Below are 20,854 nucleotides of genomic sequence, written 5' to 3' on the forward strand. Positions count from 1 at the left end.
AGCCTGCAAGCCACAACAGCTGAGCCCGCGTGCCACAACTACGGAAGCCCGTGCGCCTAGAGCCCGTGCTTTGCAGCAAGAGAAGCCCCCTCTCGCCACAACTAGAGAAAGCCCATGCACAGCAACGAAGACCCAATGCAACCAAAAATAAATAAATAAAATAAATTTATTTTTAAAAAATCCAGATGTATTTCCTTTCCCTGCACACTGAAGGTTTCCTTCAAAAGATACTGGATTCTTCTGCCCCTTTATCCCATGGGGCCATCTCTCTGTTTCCGAAAAGATCTACTAAGGCGTAGGTACTGGTTTGCCCCTCTGTAAACAGCCCTGACATCCTTGCTATACTGCAACACCCATTTGCTCCTCAGCTATGAAGATTTGGCCTAGATTTAAGGCTCCACAGTCCAAAAAGCATGGATTTTGACGCCAAAATGGGTTCAGATCCCAGCTCCACCATTGACAGTTTAGCGACTTGGAGCAAATTACTGAGCCTCCCAGTTTTCTCATCTATAAATGCGACTGATAATACTTAGCCTAATAAGGTGGCTCTGAGTATTAAATACGGTAAAAAGTGTGACGGCTTAGCACATAAATGCACAACAAAACTAGGACACATCCACATTTTGCAGTATCCCCCTGCTTTAGTCCAAAACTGAACCGAGGAAAGAGGAGCGCCCTCAGGCCAGGGAACTCCAGCTCTGCTTCCTCCGTCACTGAACCCTATAAATAACTTGGCTAAGTCACCGGCTCCCTGAGAGTCGATGTTTCTCAGGGTGCAGGAGGGAGTTGCTGCAGGTGGTCTCTCCGGCTGGATCATTCATTCGGGCGTTTGGTCTGAATTTTCCGTCTACTTCCTAAAGCATCTCCCCGACCGTGCTGTGCGCGCCCAGCCTCCCCGGAGGGCCTCCCGAGGGCGCTGCCCACTTCTGCCCCGCTGCTCCCCGCGGGGGCCCGCGCAGCCCCGCCCCGGAGCCACCTCCCGCCCCTCTTCTCCGGGGGGCGGGCCAGCCCGAGCCCAGTCACGACTGTGCGGTCCCCCGCGAGGTGGCCGCGGGCGCGGTGGGGCGGCGCGCTTTCCCCCTGCCCGCGGGGGTGCCGGGGAGGTGGGCAGGGCCGGGGCGGGGGCGAGGCCGGAGGAGGACGCGTCGGCGCCTCGGCGAGGATGGGAGTCCCCGGCCTCCGGAGCTGAGCAAGCCGGCCCGCGGCGGGGAGGGCGCGCCGCAGGGAGGCTAGCCTCGCTCTTCCTCCGGGAGCCCAACACCTTTCCCGCGCCGCAAAGATGATCCCCCCGAGCGGCGCCCGCGAGGACGGCGTGGACGGGCTGCCCAAGGAGACGACGAACGCCGAACAACCGCCCTCTCCTGCATCCACCGGCAGCCAGGAATCCAAGGTACCGCGCACGCTTGCCCCAAGAGGATACAAACTCACTCTCCTTCTCTCCTCTGTCCACCTTTGTTTTCTCCCTACTGGCGCTGGCGCCAGAGTCTGAGACGCGTCCCCAGTGCTTCTCAAGGACTGTACCTCCCTTGAGACTTGAATGTACGGCAGGACTCGCTGATAGCGATGCTGGACCACATCCCTGGAGACCCAGCTTTCTTGCCCACACAGCCCGGGGGCTTTGCGCAGGGCTTCCACCCTGCGAGCACCCTTAATTCAGTTGACTCCGGGTTCAGATAGCTTTCTTGGGTGGTGGTGGCGTGGTTCTGTGCTTTGAACGTGCATGTACCCAAAGCGCGTGTAGGTATTAGGTGGCTTCTGAAGGCTGAGGGACAAACAGCCCAGGGATACTCCTCCAGAAAAGCTGGGGCACTTGCGGACCAGCAGAGGTTTGCCTGTATCCCAAAGGTCTGAGACCCTTTGCTTAACAGGGCTCAGATACAGCTCATTTCAGAAAAACTAGGGAAATGATGCGTTCTCGGGAAAGTTGATGTTCCTCTTGTGGAAGTTAATCCTTGGACTTGCACTTGCTTTCATGAGAGTTACACTGACATACACAAAACCAACCCCGCAGCACTTCTGTCACTGGTACACTTCCTCTGAAACTCTCGTGGGTGCCAGGCACATGTTTGGAAATCTTGGAAGAGGATAAAGTAAAATGCAGCTGCTAGCTGTGCGATGCCAAATGGCATCTCAGCCGGGAGTGAAAACCATAAGATGGAGTTTGTAGTTATATGGATTTTTTAAGGGCAGGGCTCCTGGCTCTTTATCCAGATCTCCTTTTGCGTTCCCTGGATGTCTTTGGAATGTGGGGCGGTTCCTGTGTAGGAATGAAGGAAAGGAGGATGCCAGTCTGGAGGGCAGGTCAGATGGGGCAAAGAAGAGTCCCATCCTTATCTCCCTTCACACACATCCCTGGAAGCCATTGACAAATCAGCAGGATCAAAAGCACAGCTGAGTGGCTCTCAGTTTAAGTGATGCTGCCCACCGTGTGTACCCCAGCCTTCAAAAGTTAACCATCAGAGATGCTAATCCAAGGCGGAGAGCTTTGCATTATCTTTATTTTATTTTTTTGATAAATTTCTGACCTGAAATATGTGTGTCAACTTTTCTAAAACGCAGTTGGAAATGGGAGCAAAACCCCACCTTCCAGAATCATTGTGAGGCATAGTAAGTACAGTGTAAGGACTATACATCCCAGTACAGTGTAAGGACTCGATCCATGTTTACCCTTTTCCTTCCTGAGATAAGGAGATGGGCTCCATCTCACCATAGATGATTCACTCCAAATCTATCTCACAACCCATACACATGGACCGTTACCCCTCCGACCAGAAGTTTCTGGCTGTCTCATCATTGTGCATCATTGACCTTCATTCACCTAAGTGATATGGGGTAGTGGCCACTTCAGAGGTGATCTAGAATACTGTAAATGAACGCAGCTAAACTCAAGAGTGAAACTAGTATTCAACTTTTTGAATTGGGCCTGTTGCTCTGCAGTAGGTATGTTCTGGAAAGCGCTTAGGATTTGCTTATACAGCAGCACAGTTCAAACACACTGTATGGGCTTGCTATTTATAGATATCCTAATGTAAATTCTTTGGCAAAGCAAAACCTACGTATGTAATACCCGTCATCATCCACCAACTTATCTGGTTTATGGTTTCGGATCTGCACACGTCAGTTTTTCTCAAAGTGTATTTATACATTCCTAAATTTGCTGTCATGGCTTAGGTGTTCTTAATCAGTGGAGATGGACTGTGGGGGGCCCATGAACCCCAAGAAATTGAATGCAAAATGGTGTGCCTGAAGGTGAAATTTTGGGGGGACATAGTGTTTTTGATACTCTCTGAGAGGCCCATGCTTCTCAAAAAGACTAAACTGCTGATGTGGAGGGGGTATGGTAAGGGAACACGAGGATGGCATGAAACAGGAGTAGAGGCAGGCTCTATTTATTCTGCACCAGCAGTGCCACATTTGAAAGCTTATTGGCGTTAACAAGGATCCTCCACCCTGAGGATGAGCGTCTGGTAGGAGAATGTGGACACGTAGTCATCCCATCTTACTCTCCTCTGAAGTGGTTTGTTTGTCAAAATACCGTGTGAGACAGAATGGTCCAGCCCCTCTGGACAGTAAACTTTCTCAAGAAAGACTTTTAAAATTAGTTTTTTCTTTTATTTTGTTAAAGCCTAGTTGACTTACAGTATTGTATTAGTTTCAGGTGTACAACCTAGCGATTCAGTGTCTTTATAGATTAGTCATCATGCAAAGTTATTATAATACTAACTACATTCCCTGTGCAGTACATTGCATCCCTGTGACTTACTTATTTTATACCTAGTAGTTTGTACCTCTTAATCCCCTTCACCTCAGTCGCTCATTCCCCCCACCTCCCTCCCCTCTGGCAATCACTAGTTTATTCTCTGTATCTGTGAGTCTGTTTCTGTTTGGTTATATATGTTCATTTGTTTTGATTGTTAGGTTTCACTGCACATTTTTAAAATAACTTTTTTCTCTCATGATAAGAGTAACAAATACTCTGTGGAAATTTGAAAAGTCCTGAAAAAAATTTTAAAAATTCCCCACTGGTCACAGTCCAGAGACAACTACTGATATCTTGATTATATATTTGCCTTTTTTCATTGATTTTTATATTTACACAGTTGAGAGAACAATAGTGAGCATCTACTGAGTGCCTGGTCTGTCAGGCACAACTTGACCCTTCATGATAACCCTGTGAGGGAGATTGTGCTATTATTTCTGTTTTATGGATAGGGAAGTGGAAACTCAGAAAGGTTAGGTGACTTCCCCACGATTGTATAGTTAGTTGAGTGACACAGCAAGGACAGGGACCCAGACAGCATGGCTCTGGAGGACAAGTTGTCAACCACCTGCAGCCGTCTCTCATGCCTGTGTACTGTTTTACATCCTGTACTGTTTCACCTAACATCCTAACCAAGTATTTTATATGCCACTAAAAGCCATTTGCAACCGTATTTTGGTCTTCTCATCTTAAGAAATCTTTGAAAATAAATTGAGCCACATTATCATGTGAAATGATTAAAGCCCAGTTCTTATACAGCTTCTTTGCATTTGATTTTGCTACTCTTTCCCTAAAAGTATATTTACGGAAGTGATTAAATGGAATATCACAGAACCATCTGGAAAACCGGGCCACAGCAAACCCTTTGGTCTAGAGGGTCCATTAGAGAAGAATGATAATGATTCAATGCCCTGAGCATGTAAAATGTTTCTGGAAGTCCATTTCTGCAGATTCTTTAGAATGCTAAATCATGGAATATTAGAATTGGAAACACTGGAGATGATCTATTCTGGGTATTTGTAAAATTATGGATAATTTTTATTGTGTAAATTTATTTTATTATGGAAAATTTCAACACAGAAAAGTAGAGAAAATACTATAAAGAACCATCATGTACCTAATCACCTGGCTTCACCAATTATCAATTCATGGACGACCTTGTTTCATCTGTTACTCCCAGCACTACCCCCACCCCTCCCCATGCACACTGGATCATTTTAAAGCAAGTTCCAGACATCAAAGCATTTCATTCGTAAATATTTCCAGATGCATCTCTAAAGAATAAGGGCTCTTTTTGTAAACATGACTACAATCCCATTTTCACATACTCCAGGTGTTTTAAATCAAGGGTCAGTATATTCTTTGGAGGTCCACAAATTGTCTTTGGAATATCTGTGAACAACCAGAACTTTCAAAATTGCTTGTGTACATGTATATGTGCATTGTCTGGGGAAAGGATCCATAGTTTATACCAGCTCAATGAAGTGTTTATAGCCTTCAAATGTTATTTAAATATCCCCTCCCTTTTTTTTTCTCTGTCGAGTAAATCGAGGCCCAGAGAGAGGTAGTGACTTGCCTAAGATCACACAGGTAGTTAACTACCAATAGTCTAAGAACCTCATCTTGGACCTTGGATACCCCAGCACAATTTCCTCAGAGTAAATTCCAGTAAGCACAAGTCATAATCTAGTTTATGTAGTTTTGTTTTTCATAAAATTAGTCAAGTTGAAAGAGTTTGAAAGCCACTAATGAACCTCACCCCTGTATCTTTCCACTAACTATCCCAGAAAGACCACAATCTAATTTATTTTCTAAGTGCTTGACAGAGACCATTGAATACTAAGAAAAATTTCATGTTTCAGCATCCCTTATTGCAATGAATGTCTTTTCTCCTACTAACTTATTGACAACATAGAAATCTTACTAAGGTGTCACATGAAGTTTTGTATGGATGCCCTTTGCCATCACTTATATGACACAAAGTCACATTTTGATGATATGAAGGGATTATAGGTTTTGACGTCAAGTAAACAAGAGGTCAAATCTCTTCTTATCAGTTGCCATCTTTGTGTCCATGGGCAAGCTGCCTAACCTCTCTGAGCCTCGGCTTCCTAAAATCTAGAATGGGGGTGCTAATCCCCAATTGGCGTGGCTTTTTGTAAAGCCTGAGAATAGGTGAAACACCCAGTATGTTGAAAGCATATGTTGTAAGCATAAAGCGTTGTTTACTTTCCCTTCCTGCTTCAAATTAGATGATTCCGTCACTGACCAATCACAAATGTCATCATTGGAAGAATTTCAATAATCAAATATGACATTCCAATAGTATAACTGAGTTTTCCTCCCTTTGCACTTTCAGTTATACTGTTGACTGCAGTGAGATTTCATCTTAGCTATGTTGCATCCCCAAGAAGATTAGCCATAGACTCACCAGCATGTGACTTTGATTTTGAAAGGTTGATATAAGCCACCTAGGGCACCAATGGAGCCATGGACCAAGGTGTCCCCTCATTCGTGGATGGTTCTCTCTGAATCTGGACCATCTTCTGAGCTATCGAGAAGCAATTCCTAACCATGAAGATGTGCCCTGCATCTCCCGGAAAGGTTTCTGTGTCCATCAATCAGCAACTATTTATTGACTGCCTACTTTGTGGCCAGCTCACCCATTACATATATATGAAGCTATTATTGATAAGGAATTTAACTTCTACTCAGGGGAGAAGAAAGGAAATGGAACCTTGGCCTTGCATTCAAATCCCCTGGCGAGTCCAGACCATAGGCTAGACCTATTAAATTGAAATCTGTGAGTGAAGGTCCCAGCAATCAGCATTTTTATAAAGCTTCCTTAGTGATTTCATTGTACAGCCAAGTTTGAGAAACACTGGTCTAGACTAAAAGAATTACAGAATGTCAAAGAAAGCAAGATATTTTCCCTTCCAGCCAAGATACTTGGAATCATTTGTATTTACTTTCTCTTCTTCTTCACTTCCCATTTATACTTCAATCCAAAGAAATGGTTCTGGCAAAAGTAACCTGCTGTTTCCTCCACATTGCCAAAAAATCTAAGCATTGCTCAGATACAGCTGGATTTATAAGGTTGACTATGTCCTTATTAAGTTATTTTCATAAGCACTAAATGTAGAAAACTGTAAAGCACAGAATATATAAAAATTCATTTATCACAAAATGACCTAGACATAAGTATTGTTAGGTTTGTTTTTTTTTTTCCTTCTCCTCTCTCTTTCCCTTGCTTTATATACATCCTGCTTTTGCCTTGGTTAGATTAAATCAGGTTATTGTTGGCTTTCTTCTTTCTATAAGTAAGTGGTGTAATGATAATTACCGTAGGTCTTTTTTTTTTTTTTTAAGATTTATTGATTGATTGATTGATTGATTGCTATGTTGGGTCTTCGTTTCTGTGCTAGGGCTTTCTATAGTTGCGGCAAGCGGGGGCCACTCTTCATCGTGGTGCGCGGGCCTCTCACTATCGTGGCCTCTCTTGTTGTGGAGCACAGGCTCCAGACGCGCAGGCTCAGTAGTTGTGGCTCATGGGCCTAGTTGCTCCGCGGGATCCTCCCAGATCAGGGCGCGAACCCGTGTCCCCTGCATTAGCAGGCAGATTCTCAACCACTGCACCACCAGGGAAGCCCTTGTTAGGTTTTTTTGCTGTATTTCTTTCAGGTTTCCTTTTACACACACACACACACACACACACATACACACACACGCTTGAAACAAAATTAAAATAATGTATACATAAATGCACATTGTGTTTTTTCTTCTACCTAATGTTGTACATAAACAGTTTTCTTGTATTCTTAGATAAGTATTAAAGATGGTATATGTCATTGTTGTACCATATCTATTTCGTCAGTCTCTTCTGATGGCACATTTAGATTCTTTCTCAGCTTTCAAGCTTTAAAAAAAAATCAATATTTAAACGGGCTTCCTGATACATCAACATTTGAATATTTTTCTGGAGTAAAATTGCTAGGTCTGGATATAAACACTTTGAAGGTCTTTTATTCTCACTGACACAGCGCTCTCTAGAAAGATCTATCATAGCTTTTTTTTTTAGAATTTTTATTTTTATTATTTATTTTATTTTTATTTATTGGCTGTGTTGGGTCTTGGTTGCTGCACGCGGGCTTTCTCTAGTTGTGGCGAGTAGGGGGCTACTCTTCATTGCAGTGCACGGACTTCTCATTGTGGTGGCTTCTCTTATTGTGGAGCATGGGCTCTAGGCACGCGGGCTTCAGTAGTTGTGGCTCGTGGGCTCTAGAGCGCAGGCTCAGTAGTTGTGGCGCACGGGCTTAGTTGCTCCGCGGCATGCGGGATCTTCCCGGACCAGGGCTTGAACCCACGTCCCCTGCATTGGCAGGCAGATTCTTAACCACTGCGCCACCAGGGAAGCCCTATCATAGCTTTTTTTCTTGTAAACTTTGCAGTATAACATCATACCAAAAAGTGCACACAAGATTACAGATCAATGAATTTTCAAAAAATAAATTATTGATCAGTATGTAACCAAAACAGAAATCAAGAAATAGAATGTTATCAGCACCCCAGAATCTCCCTCATACCCTTTTCTGTCACTGCCTTCCCAAAGGTAAATAATATTTTGACTTCTAACAACATAAATTAACCTTCCTTTATATAAATGGAATCATACAGTGTGTACTCTTTTATGCTTGGCTTCTTTCACTTAGCATTATGTTGTGAGTTCATTTATACCATTGCATGTAGCAATAGTTTTCGTTTTCATTGCTATATAGAATTCCACTGTGTGAATAGACCACTATTTAACCACTCTATTGATGGTGGACATTTGGATTGTTTCTTGGTTTTGGCTGCTAGAAGTTATACCACTTTGACCATCCTTATACATGTTCCTTGTGGCACCTCTGTTGGGTGTATACCTAGGAGCAACATTGCTGGGCTGTAGGGTATACATAAGTTCAGTGTTAGTAGATATTGTCAACTTTCCAAAGCATCTGTACCAATTCGTAATCCCACCAACAATGTATAAGAGTTCCATCTGATCCTCATCCCACCAACATTTGGTATTGTCTATATTTCTCAGTTCAGCCATTCTCATAGGTGATTAGTGGTATTGTGCCGTGGTTTTAACTTGTATGTCCCCAATGACTAATGAATTAAGCAGTTTTTTTGTTTTGTTTTGTTTTGTTTTTGGCCACGCCTCATGCGGGATCTTAGTTCCCTGACCAGGGATCAAACCCTTCTCCCCTGCATTGGGAGGGCAGAGTCTTAACCACTGGACTGCCAGAGAAGTCCCGAATTAAGCAGTTTTTATGCTTTGGGGCATTTGAATGTCTTCTTGTGAAGTAGTTATTCAAATCTTTTGTCTATTTTCCTATTAGCTTATATGTCATTCTTTAAAATTTATATGAATTCTTTACATATTCTAGATCAAGTACTTTTAAAGATAAATGTGTTGCAGATATCTTCTTCTATCCTGTGGCTTTTCTTTTCTTAACAGAAATTCTTATTGAATGTAGTCAAATTATTAATTTTCTCACTTATGGTTGTTAGTGCTTTTTGTGTTCTCCTTATGAAATCTTTGCCTGCCCCAAAGGCATGAAAGTATTCTCCTAGAATATCTCCTAGTATTTCTTAGAAATGTTATTGCTTAGCCTTTCACACATAAGTCTATAATCCATTTGAAATTGCTGTGGGTGTGAGGTAGGGGTCAAGATTCATTACGGCACTGCACTGCCACCTTTGCCATAAATTGGATGGCTATATTTTTGATTTATGTGGAGGTTGCTGCTCTGCCCCATTGGTCTATTTGTCTGTCCTTGTACCAGCACAGCACTGTCTTAAATATAATGGCTTCATTAAAAAGTTTTGATATCTGGCAGAGTAAGACTTCTGGCTTTGCCTTGCTTTTTCAAAACTGTTTTGGTTATTTTGGGCCCTTGATATTTCCATTATGCATTTTAGAATCAGCTAATCAGTTTCCACAAAAACACCTGCTAGGAATTTGACTGGGGTTGCATTAAATCTACAAATCCATTTGGAGAGAATGGACATCCTCATACTATTAGTTCTTCCAGTAATAGAGTCCACTGTACAGAGATTGCTTCCACCAAGTGCCCCAAGGTATCATTACCTGAGAACCTAATTCTTTGTTACTTTTTTTCAGTTTGGGGATTCTCAGACCAAGTTGTGTTGTATAAATTTAAGCCCCAAATCTATGTGAAGGCAGATCTGTGATTATGAATTCCCAAGGAGATATTTGTTTGTTTATTGTCCACCTTATGTCTATACTAAGATTTTCTTTCTCATCAACCTGAATTGGTGAGAAATTTCTTTCTTGTTCATTCTTTCTTTTCAGATCTCCACTATATGTAGGCAGTAAAATTCAATCTTCCTAGGATTTTTCTTTTGAGTTAAAATACACATAACATAAAATTTACCTTCTTACTAATTTTTAAATGGTTACGTTTTAAATGTAGTTTTCTGTGGCATTAAATACATTCATATTGTTGTATAACTGTCACCATCTTTAGAACTTTTTCATCTTCCCAAACTTAAGTTCTGTACCCATTAAACAGTTATTCCCCATCTCCTACTTTTTCCAGCTCCTGGCAACCACTACTATTCTACTTTCTGATTCTATGAATTTGACTAACTCTAGGTACCTCATATATGATGAATCATTTAATGTTTGGCCCTTTGTAAGTGGCTTATCTCACTTAACATAAACCGTCCAGGTCCATCCATGTTGTGGTATAAGTCAGAATTTCCTTCTTTTTTTAAGGCTGAATAATATTCCATTGTATGTATATACCACATTTCTTTATCGATTCATCCATCAATGGACTATTGTGAATAATGCTGCTATGAACTTGGGTGTACAAATATCTGTTCAAGTCCCTGCTTTCATTTCCTTTAGGTATATAGCCAGAAGTGAGGTTGCTGGATTATATGGTAATTCTGTCTTTAATTTTTTGAGGATTCACCATACTGTTTTTCACAATGGCTGTACCATTTTAGATTCCCACCAGGAATGAACAGGATTCCAATTTCTCTACATCCTCACCAACACTAGTTATTTTCTGGGTTTTTTTTTAATCCTAGTGGGTGTGAGATGCTATCTCATTGTGGCTTTTGCTTGCATTTCCCTACTGATTAGTGTTGTTGAGCATCATTTCATGTGCTTATTGGTCATTTGTATATCTTCTTTGGAGAAATGTCCATTCAAGGCCTTTGCCTGTTTTTTGAGTTGTTTTCTTTTTTGTTAGTTATTTTTGTTATTTTTAAATTTATAGCCTTTTATCAGCAAATTTGAAGGGCAAAGGTGTATTGAAATTTTTTATTGTTTTAGTTACATTTATTCACTAGAAAGTGTTATTTTTATATTAAAAATTTTTTTCCTTTGTGAATTATATATTCATCTATTTTAATAGAGCATTTATTTCCTATTGATTTTTTTAAAATTCTTTATAAATATTAAAACCACAATCTTTCATATATGCTGCTAATGTTTTCCCAGATTGAAATTTGTTTTTCAATTTTATTACATTTTCAACATGGAAGATTATTTTTTTATGTTGTTAAATGTCTCAAATTTATTTAGCTATGGCTTCTTTTTCCCATTTATATTTAGAAAGGTCTTCCCCAGCCTGAGAGCAAATAAATATTAATCTGTGTGTTTCTCTAGCTCCTTATTATATACTTTTTACTTTTATCACTTTAATCCATCCAGAATTTATGTTGTTATGTGGTAACGAAGACCTTTAATTTTTTCTGAATGAAAAAACCACTTGTTGAACAATTCATTTTTACACTGATTTGAAATGTTGGATCTATTATGTAATAAATGGTAATATGTACTAGGTTGTCTTTTACAGTCATCTGTTATATTCTAATGATTTTGCATTTATTACTACACTCTACTTTGACATTACAATGATAATGTTTTAATTACTGTAGCTTTATAATAGACTGATAATTGATAATACAGGTACCTTCCTGGGAATTTATTTATTTAACTGCACTCACCGTTTTGATTTTCCATCAAGTTATAAATATAATATTTTGAGAAGAATTGCATGAAACTTTTAAGATCGTTTCTGCAAAATCTTTACATATAGTGGGATTTCTCATCCAGGAACATAGTATATATCTTTAGTTATTGAAACGTCTTTTATGCCACTCATAAACGCGTAGTAATTTTCTTCAAATACTTTTGCCCAATCCTCTGTTAGCTATTTCCTGGATATTTTATACTAGTTTTATATTAATTTTGTAATCTAAGGTCTTTTAGATTCCATTTCTTATTCATTAATAAAGAAGTACAGTGTTGCTTACTGATTCATTGTGGGCTCTGGAGTCAGAAGCAGCTGTGTTCAAATCCCAATGTACGGCTTTGGGATGCCACTTAATGAGCTTCCCTGTCCTTCACTTTCCTGAGCCTCACTGTTCTTTCTGTAAAATGAGCATACTAATGGTCTTTTGCAGCACTGTCATTAGGGTTAGGTTAATGAGTGTATCCTAAGTGCCTAACACAGTGCGTGGCACATAGTCAATGTTAGCTATTATTATTAGGTTATCATAGTATCTACAAAAATAACTTTGCCTCTCTAACTATAATTATCTCTTTTGGGGGTTAGGGGAGTGGGGTAGGTAGGGACAGAATATTATTGCAGTAGATATCCCAAAATACAGTAAGTATCAGTGGAGGTATTGGGCTAGTACCTAACTTTAAGTGCTACCTAAGTTTTGCTGTAAGTGTACATTGCGTATAGGTGTATATTGTACAGTGTTGGTACTAAAGGGTACTCTTAGATCTCTTGTATCTCAAGTTACTCTGCAAGCCACTTAAAATTTACACATTCAGCCTGAGAAACATCAGGTGGTAGTTTGCAAATTTAACTTTAGGACAAATCCATTTCCAACTAAATCATTTCTTAAGTCCTCCTTCTACACAAATTCCAGACTTCCCACTCTGTTTGCAATTAAACTGAGACAGTGTTTCTTATGTAAATTTGGGTAATGTTCTTAGCTTACTAAGAATTTCCACCAGGAATGGATGTGGAATTGTTTCAAATGACTTTTTGGCAAGTATCAAAGTAATCATGTGATTTTTCTTTTTTTCGTCCTTTGGCCTCTTTATGTGATGGATTATATTAATAGATAGCCTAAATTAAACTCTTCTTACATTCCTGGAAAAGGTCCCACTTGACCATGGGGATTTTCTTTTAATAAACTACTAGGTTTTCATTGCCAGTACTTTATTATTTTTACATCTATATACATAAGAAAGATTGTTCTCTGTCATTTTGTGTCCTTGGTCAGATATTATTTTTAAGGATATGCCAAGTTTAAAAAAACTATTTGGGAAGATATACATGGATGTTTTTGTTTGTTTCTTTTCAGTTTTTGTTCTGTGAACAGTTTGTAGAATCCAGATCTCCACTTTGAATGTTTGAAAAAAATGGGACAATATCTAAAACTGGCACCTATTTCAAATAAAATTTGAAAACATTTTTGTATTTTTTATTCTATTCTCTTTTCCTAAACTGACATGAATCAGGTTTGTTAACTTGTATTTTGCCTGAAAATTATTCCTTTCAGTTAAATCTTTATAATATCTCTGGATGAGTTATTTATAGGACAGCCCTGGGACCTTCCTTCAACCTTATCTCATCCTCACTCTTTCTAGCAGGCTTCCTATGTGTTCTTATCTTGTGAAATCCCTTTTTTTGTAGTTCTCTGTGTTTATATACCAGTGATCCCTTAGATCTGGATTTGGAATCAGGAAAGTTAAATACCAGTGCTTACGTTTCCACCTTATCTAGAGAGCTGCTCCCTCTTTGCTCCCTCCTTAAATCTCATTTTCTCTTTGATTCCCTTTCTACTGCTGTAACAGTTCCTCTCTAGTCCTATTGGCTATCACATTCTCCTCCACCCATCATTCAAGGGTTGGTCTTCCCCAGTATTCTATTCTCAGCCCTCAGCCCTTCTCACTCTTCATAATCTCTCTGGGTCTTTCTGGGACATCTTACCTATTCTTTTTATTTCATCCACCAGCTGATAACTCCCAAATCTGAAGCCAACACAGACATCACTCTTCTGTGAGCTCCAGACCAATATATCCCACTGCCTTTTGGGCAACCTGTCTTGATGCCCTCCATATATTTTAAATTCAACCTACCCTCAACTAAACTCATCATTCTCAACTCAGATGCCAGCTCAATTCTTGTGTGTTCTTCTTCTTGTGTTCTCACCCGGAGATGAGCATCATCCATGGAGTCAGCCAAGCCAGAAAACCAGAACTCATCCTCAGTGACCCCCAGAGGGCCTGAATAGAGAGGTTTTTGGAAGCAGGTGGACAGGAGACAAGATGTCTGTCAGCCCTCAGAGGGTGCTTCATTTATCTGAAAATGAAACTTGCACCTGTTGTCTGTTCCTAATGGCCCCCATAGCTGAAGTGTCAGTCAGCATGTTTTCCTCAGGTCTGGGAGCAACTGTGACCACAGCATGAAGGACTGAGGTCAGGCACAAGAGAAAGAATAAAGAGGAGGGATCCAGAACACCCTGGGCTCCCAGGAATGCCACTGCTACCTTGCCCTCCAAACTGACATGAGAGAGAGAGCAGTGAAAAGAGGTCCTAGAGTACTATGTGCCCTGGTAAGACCCCCACATTCCCTCTCTTCATCTCCAACACTCTCAGTTTTATCAGAACAAGGTAACTTGGAAACCTTGGAAAAGATTCCCATGACACCTCTTTCCCTGGGACGTCAGTCACCAGAAGAGCACAAGGCTGCAGAGCCCCCTTCCTTTCTCACAGTTTAATCTCCATACAGGTCTGCATATCTACTCATCAACTCTGTCTGCCACCCTCCCTAGTGGTCGGTACTCTCTACTCTACCCTCTGGAATTTACTTTTCAGTAAATCCTCTCTCTCCTCAACGTCTCTGATGTGTCCTTCACTTCTGACTCTGATTCCCAGCCATTCCCCTGCAGCCTCTCAAATGGTGGCTCTTTTCTCCCTCATCAGGCTCGGTAGTTGAGGAGGCTGCCTCACTACTGCTTCCAGACTCTGATCTCTCCTCCTCTAAAACGTATAGCTTTAAAATCCACACACTCAGTCTCTTCTACCCACTGCTAAAATCAGCAGTCCCCTACCAACCCGAGTAGGTCTCTCCGTTCTCCAGGCTCACTCTCACTCATTCCAACCCTACCCCTGTTATAAACATCGGTGATTTTCATATACTGCAGATGACTCTTCCAAATATCCTGACTTCATAAGTCCTTAAACTTTTCTCTTCCTAAGATCTTGTCTCCACTCTGTCCCACGTTGCCACCCACTTCTGTGACCATTCCCAAGACTTTGCACAATGATTGCACCATCTTTCCAATTGTAAAAAAGTACAGAGAAAACTTTTCAGGCAAGGATGCTCAGGAAAGGAGTCATTCTGGAGGGTCAACCCTTCCAGATAAAAGAGAACATGTCCTTTTATGTTCCAGGCATTTCCCTATTGAGAATTTTGCTTGCAAGGTTCACATCTCCGTGCTTTCAAAAGCAAAATATGCCACATGGAATTTCATTCACGTATAATAGAGCTGCAAATGCTTTGTAAATTTCAAAGCAATTATATTGCTTCTGTAATTTCCTTTTCCTAATTATTCAGGATCACCATTTTAAACACTAGTTATTGAACTTTTTGCGTGCAGGAGAGTTTTCCTCTTGCACTAATGTCTCCATACTGCTGTGCCTTCCTGCTTCTTGTGTCTGACTCTAACATTTTTCATACTCTTCCTACACAAAGACCATCCTCTCTCTGCTGGCTACTTTGAGTCTTCTAACATGCTTCTTTTCGTTTGCTTTTGTATTGGAAAATAAATCATCACACTAGTTGGAATTTCATGTTCCTTAAGAGGAAACAGAAACTGAACTCAATGGGCTATCAGGGAAGTAAACAGAGGATTTTTGGGTTTCAGTGTTTTGATTTTACTTAGTGACTTTACCTAGTGATTGGTTCATCAGACTTTCTGCTTACATTTTCTGGTTCTTAGCTGCATTTTCCATAATCAGTTGCTGAGTTCCTGATAGGTTTGATATTTCTTAATTCTTGTTTAAAGGACAAATTGATTAAGCTCAAGTTTCTGGTATCCATTTTTTTCATTAATCCATTTGTACTGGGTCCTTCATGTGTTGATTAGTTTGCTGGTGATCATCCCCAATGGATCTGACCTTCCAGTTAACATTTGAAAAGATAAAGTCGAAAATAGAAGGTTTCATTATTGTCAATTTCTATGGAGTGATTTTTTTTTCTAATTGCTATACTGGACTCTATCTCTTCTCCTCAGGTATATAGCCTGGAAGTACAGTAACATTGCCAAAATAAATGTTCCATGAATATGTTGCGTGAGAGAAAAAAAAAGAGCAAAAGGAACAAAATCCAACTTACAAAATTAGAGCATGTGGTTTATGGTTCTTCAGATGAATAAAAGAGAGAACACGATGTACGATCAGGAGGCTTCATGTCAGACCACAACTCAACCCACTGAAGCGTCTCAAATGTGCAGATTCTTAATCACTGAATGGTCTCTTTTCCAGAAGGAGTAACTTCAATCTGGTTCTGATAACCCAAGGGCTCTAGAATTTCATGAATTTTATGAACTTGTCTGAGAAAGCAGTGGCTTTATAGGTGATTTGTTTGTTAGTCCTTGTGGTTAGAATTATTTTGGCAAAGTTCCATTTATAGACTGCCTATAGGGTGACTTTGGCAGACAACAGGAAGTAAAAAACCTGATACTCTAATTTGTAATAAATCATGGAGTTGAAGATGGGAGATATTTTAAGCTTGTATTTCAGGAGCCAAGAGCAATATCCCAAGCCATCTAGCTTCATGGCAGGACCCTTTCTGGTTCTTAATTGGACCTTCCCTTGTAAGTTTGTCCACAACCTGGCTGGACAGCTGCACAGAGAGCCTGAATCTCATTCTTAGAGCCCATGCCCTTGGTTCCCAGGCTCTGGACAGCAGCTGTGGGGTAGACAGAGGCCCATGGGGAGAGCAACAGCTTTGACCTCATTCTCAGTGGTCAGAATCATCAAATCATATAGGTCCAACTTTCAGGAAGCCTATTTCCAACATGTAAAGTTGCTGTAGCTGCAGAAGGTACTGAGTTTATTTTTTTTTTTCCTTCTCCTTCACCTTAAGTTGAGATCTCTAAAAGAAAAGCATGAGGTTCAGAAGCATGTAATTTATGGAGTGTGTACTCTCAGGAGAAACCTACAAGGAGGAAGGAAAGCAGGAAAGGACAAGAGATGGGGCTGATCAAGAATGTAGTCTCAGGTGGTCTTGGCCCGATCCACAGCGGGGCTCTGGGGCACAGACAGCCCCACAGGGTTGTGTCGGCCTTAAAGCAATCGGGCAGGACTGCTTTACTCTGTATCGATCAGTCTTTGACCCCAGGGGTCGGCGGAGGGGAGGGGAGACATTGCACAGTCTCCCAGGGGAGACAGTTTCCATTAGCTGAGGGCAATTCTGGGAAGAAAGAATGATCTGCAAACCTAGGCATCTGGGAGGTGGGTGCAAGGGCCCCAGTAGAGAGGATCTGGGCAGGACACCAACAGCACCCACTACCTCGGGGTTCTCCCTGCGCTGCTTCAGCCAGAGCAGTCATTCCCCTCTTGCATGCCCTACAGTTAGGAATTTTGCTAATTTGTTAGTCAAAAAAGAGCGCTACATTTGAAAAATGTTTGATAGACACCCACCGTATGAAAGCATGTTAAGAGCTGTAGGCCATGGGAACTGGCTGCTTACCCCCTAACGCGCCACTGCATCATACCTGCGTCATACGGCAGAAGGAGGGTGAACGAGGGGTCTGGGGGGAGAGGTGGTGGGCACGGCTGGTACCCGGTCTAAGCTCCTACCGCTCACCCCATGACAGGCCAGTAAATCGAGAGACAAGGGGGGTGTGCTTGGTTGTTGCAGACTTTTGGTGCTGGAAGGTTCAGGTGATGTTGACGCTTGGTACAGAGACCACACTGAGTACTGCCACTGAGGTACCTTCATCCTTGTGGAACCCATCCTCTTAATTTATTGCTGTGGCTGTAATTACATACAGATGTTCTCTTGACTCAAGACGGTCTGCGTGTATGTAAGGGCTCAGGCTATAGCCTCTATCACCCCACAAATGGCCAGAGTGAACTCAGCTGGCGAGGAGGGAAGTGCCAGGACCACGCTGGGTTGGCCCAGCCTCTCTCCCCCTCCCACAGCCCCTGCCTCCTTCCCCAGCTGTGGAGTTGGGTAAAGAAGGCAAAGGAGGTCTTCATATGGTTGAGATTAACTTTGCTCAAACCTACAAACAACTTTTGGGGTTCATTTTGAAACAACCGGGAAATCAAACCTCTAAAAAGGTTGCTGTCCCTCCATTTGGAAGTCATGTTGGCTTGTGAAAAGCAGTCTCTATCCCCTCTGGAAATAAAGGAACAGATGGCCAACCGAAGGTTCAGGAAGGAGGCAGGGACACCTCCCAGCTGTGCATCTCCTTAGCAGGGGTTTCACGTTCGAGGACATACTCTAGTCCGTGCACAGCATGAGCCTGCCTTTTCCAGCCTATTCCTAGAAGTTTTATTATCCTCCAAACATGCTCATTCCTTTAGAAGTCATTAACAGAAAGGCAGGAAGTTGCTTCACTTCCAAAACCTTGCAGAGAACTACCTTAAAGACCTGGATAGAAAATAGTAAGTGTGTCAAATCAGAGCTATAGTTACAAGTGCTGCAGGAAACCCAAGGAACCCTGTGCCAGCTGCTTTGGGAACTTGGATAGAAATGACACTGGGAGAGCTGAAGCCACAGACAGCTGGCCGTAAGATTCCGTAGCTGCTGCCTTCAGGCATCTGGGAATCTGCTTCTTCCCTGTCTACTGGGAAGACAGAAATACAGATTCTTCCGTGCATTGTGTCACAGCAAGCAAAGCCAGCTGCATAATTTACAGATCTAGTGCAAAATGACAATAAGAGCTCCTTGTTCAAACATTATTAAGAATTTCGACAGCAACAGCAGAGAATTAAACCAAACCCAGGGCTCTTCTCAGTGCAGGGCTTTGAGTGACCATACACAGGTGGTGACCCCGTGAAGCTGGCCCTGCAGTGTGATCCCCACTACAGGGTTTGGCGGAGCCAGGGAAGGGGAAGGGAGAGGGGATGGACATTTCCCTAGGCCTTGCTGTGCAAGGTGATCCGTGTACATCATTCCATTTCTTCCTCATTTTACTGATGAGGAAACCACAAAGGTCAAGGCTAAGGAAAGCAAAGCGACTTCCCCAGGGGCTGACTGATACGAGTCTACACTGAAATTTGTACCCAGTTCTGGCTCTAAGTTCCCGTTGGTTGTTTGCTGGTTGGTTTGCTTGCTTCTTTGGTTTACCTTTTCCACATCTACATTCCAAAAGCAGTAACGGCTTGTAGGGGAAGCACTATATCTGTTTTCAAATTTTATTCCCTTATGAGGCTAAAGAAAGGGTAAATATTCAAAAACTATTTTTAGTGAATAAAAGGATTAATACATTCTCCGGGTCCTGGTTCAGTAGCAACAACAACAACGATAATAGTGGAAACACAGGAAGAGAGGATGAAGGAAAGGAGGAGGATGGAGGGAGGGGAAGAGTGAGTATGAAAAGAGGAGAAAGAGGACAGAGGAAGGTCTGGTCACTACATACCACTCTCCAGGCCTTATTTTATTTAACCTGCACAGAGTCTTCCCAAACAGCTCTTGTTTTTATGCCCGCTTTACAGATGAGAAGCCAGAAGCTTACAGCCATTGGTTAACTCTCCTGAGCCTCCCCACTCTGTATGTAGCTGAGGCTGGGTGCTGAAGGCTGCTTGCTCTCGCTCTTCTGTAAGGAAAGCCATGCAGGTTGTGTCCCGTGTCGGGCTGAGTCGCACCGTCCGTCCAGTAGTAGGTATAGTGTTCCCCTCCAGTGAGGCACAGCGAAATCACTGTAGTGCAGATAGTAAGAGCAGGTGCCATGTACTGAGTCCCTGTCACCCAGGTACTTTGAATCCAGTTTCTAATCCTTACAACAGTCCCCTTGTGGTAGGTTAATATTTGATCCAAACAACAGGTGAGCAAACTGAGGCTGAGGAGGTAACTCGTCCAGGTGAATGGTCAGCCTTACTTTAAAGATCGTTAAAGACTCGTCATTCAAATCTAGACCAGGGGTAGGTATTTAATTGCCTTTCCTCGCAAAATCCCATTGATATAACAGATAATGTAGGTTAAAAGATTATGTCAATGACGGTGGTAGAACAAGAAATGATACCATCAGCAGGCCAGAATTTGTGAGGAAATTGTGGAAGATATGAAGCAGAGAGCATTGAAGTAATGGAGAAAGCAGATGAGAGAAAACTTGTCCAAAGCAGATTCTGGAGTTAATAGTTACAGCCATGAGAGCAGATGTTCCCAGCAGAGCTCAGGAGATCCCCCCCCCCCACCAAGCTGAGACTTAGCAGATGCAAAGAGCAAGGGTGGTCTCGGCAGTTACCCACCCAGAGGCTCTGTCATTCCTCCTCATTCCCTAAGGATGCAAAGAGCTAGAAGTATAGGCTCCTGCTGGAGGCTAACACCTCTGGACTTCTGTCTAAACAACCTAAAGCATTAGCCTAGCAAGTCACCCAGAATGGATTCAGGGGCCAGACAGAGGAGAAGAGCCCAAGATAACTCCTGACTTCAAAAACCGTTAACTCCAAGAAAATAATAGACAGAAGGCAGCCCTGCCCAGGAGTAAAATATATGAAAGCATTCAAATCTCAAAGTAAAACCCTCCATACGTTGGGATTTGTGGGAGCCTCCATCCTGCCTTTTCGATCCCCACCCAGATATCCTAAAGCAGAGGCTGCCTGTCAGCCTTCCCAACTCAGATGGATCCAGGGAGTGATGTACTCAGAGCCTTACCTGCAGAGGAAGCTCATCCCAGCTACTTGTGTGATCAAGCTAGTTTTTCACCCATAAATAGGAACAGACAACAAAAGCATAGGTAAGAAGGACCAGTGCGCACAACTAAATAAACTAACCGAGAGAAATGAGAGATAACACAAGGATTATGACTAAA

At 42.0% G+C, this 20,854-nt stretch overlaps 1 protein-coding gene across 3 annotated transcripts in view; it reads left to right on the forward strand.

The window, feature by feature from the left end:
• The first annotated feature begins 1,072 nt into the window (after window positions 1-1,072).
• The window catches only part of STAC (SH3 and cysteine rich domain), a 101,128-nt gene continuing 81,346 nt past the window's right edge, over window positions 1,073-20,854 (forward strand). Inside the window, exon 1 of one of the 3 annotated variants that reach the window (XM_036870751.1) lies at window positions 1,073-1,390. In XM_036870751.1, coding sequence (XP_036726646.1) covers window positions 1,280-1,390 — 111 coding nt within the window. In that variant the 5' untranslated portion in view covers window positions 1,073-1,279. The remainder of the gene's footprint in view (window positions 1,391-20,854) is intronic. The other 2 variants (XM_036870750.1, XM_036870749.1) reach the window with 2 other exon arrangements.

This window comes from Balaenoptera musculus, chromosome 11, assembly GCF_009873245.2.
Source record: "Balaenoptera musculus isolate JJ_BM4_2016_0621 chromosome 11, mBalMus1.pri.v3, whole genome shotgun sequence".
Taxonomy (NCBI): Eukaryota; Metazoa; Chordata; class Mammalia; order Artiodactyla; family Balaenopteridae; genus Balaenoptera; species Balaenoptera musculus.